Source organism: Geospiza fortis, unplaced genomic scaffold, assembly GCF_000277835.1.
Source record: "Geospiza fortis unplaced genomic scaffold, GeoFor_1.0 scaffold55, whole genome shotgun sequence".
Taxonomy (NCBI): domain Eukaryota; kingdom Metazoa; phylum Chordata; class Aves; order Passeriformes; family Thraupidae; genus Geospiza; species Geospiza fortis.
This window is the reverse complement of record NW_005054308.1, coordinates 1,096,583-1,098,092: the sequence shown is the minus strand read 5'-3', so window position 1 is coordinate 1,098,092 and position 1,510 is coordinate 1,096,583. Positions and strand designations below refer to the sequence as shown.

Genomic DNA, 1,510 nt, shown 5'->3' with positions numbered 1-1,510 from the left:
TGTGTGTGTGTGTGTGTGTGTGTGTGTGTGCGTGTGGAAGGGGAGAAAGGGCCACCCACTGAGAGCACGTCCGAAATAAACAAACTAGTTGGAAGTAGGAGCGCGCAGGGGGTTAAATGTCATTTTTGTATCAGTTAACGGCACGTCTTGTACTCGAAAATAGTAGCTGTGATCACAGGCACGTTAGGCTGAAAGGAGCAAACGTTTGGGTGAACTTAAAGAGAGATCTGCATCTCGATAAAACCAGTTAAGCAAGGGTTTAATTACAGGTTGGTAAAATGTCATCACACACACACACACACACACAATGAGGGACCGATTTGGAATATACAAGTGATTTAAGTGATCGCATTAAGAGCATCCTTTGCTAAGAAAATTGAGAAACAATGGGCTTAACTTTGGAACAGCTACAGGAAATGGCAATACACACACCCCCCACAAAGCAACAGCACCCACAAGACGTTTGAAACCGCCCCCATACACAACGCACCCAGCCCGGATATGCAACCTCTCTTATGCAAAAGCAGTCAAATTACCTCCAAAATCTGGCCTCAAGCGAATATCATAGCCCTTCAGCAGTCTATCCACGGTCTCTTTCACCAGTGACATATTACTAGGGTCATTGACACTAAAGAAAAAAGAAAGAATAATACTGTATTATTTCTGATTTCTCAGCCCCTAGCTGTACATTTCTCTCAGCAGCAGCATGCACTGCAATTCAAAGTAAAGGAAAAGAGATACCTTAATCACTTACCTCTGTGCACACACCGCAGCTATTATTAAAGGGAATGACCAAATCCCAAAGTAACCCTTTTTCCGGACTCTCAGCATCCCTTTAGCTTTTGATATGATTTAGGGTTTCAGTGAAGAGAAGGAGATCCAACTTATTCTGGCCAGTGCAGTAATTCTAATGTGAAGCGCATGCGCACGGCGTACCACAACATCAAAAGGAGCAGTGGTTGCTGCTGGAGATGGAGCAAATTTCCTTGAAAAAAAAAATTAAAGGGGAAGAAGGAAATGCATTATTTAAAAAAGAAAAAAAAAAGTAATCCACAGGAGGATCCAGTATATTTTTCTTGTCCTTTTTGTTATTATAGAATATAAATCACAGCAAGAAGCGAAGTTTTAGGAGTTGCAAGGTACAGCGGCTTTGCAACCTAGTTTAAGCGTTGGGGGGGCTGGACGGTCTCGGATTAGGCACAGGGAGAATAGTTAAAAAGGAGAATGCACTGCGTACGTATGGGGGCAGGTGGGGGGAGAGAGGGGGCAGCTTAACTTTTTAGTCCCTGGAAGGAACCGCCTGAAGCGAGGAGAGGTGCGGGCAAAGGAGCCGGCGCTGGCAACGGGGGCGGGCGGTGGGGGAGGAGGGAGATGAGCGCCTACAATATTTCTCACGGAGGAAAAAAAATGATGACGAATAGTTTCTTGTAAAAGGGGATTAGGCTGTTTCTTTCCTTACTGTGATGCCAGGCGCTATTCCCGGAGCAGAGGCGCCGGGAACTGAGGGGGT

The 1,510-nt window shown here is 45.4% G+C and overlaps 1 protein-coding gene across 3 annotated transcripts in view; it reads right to left on the bottom strand.

Moving 5' to 3' along the window:
- The window catches only part of GABRB2 (gamma-aminobutyric acid type A receptor beta2 subunit), a 140,318-nt gene that overhangs the window by 137,195 nt on the left and 1,613 nt on the right, over nt 1–1,510 (bottom strand). For all 3 annotated transcript variants that reach the window (XM_031055166.1, XM_031055165.1, XM_005418669.2), the window contains 2 exons: nt 755–985; nt 537–628 (listed from right to left, as the gene is read on the bottom strand). In XM_031055166.1, the coding sequence (XP_030911026.1) occupies nt 537–628; nt 755–831 (169 nt within the window). In that variant the 5' untranslated portion in view covers nt 832–985. The remainder of the gene's footprint in view (nt 1–536; nt 629–754; nt 986–1,510) is intronic.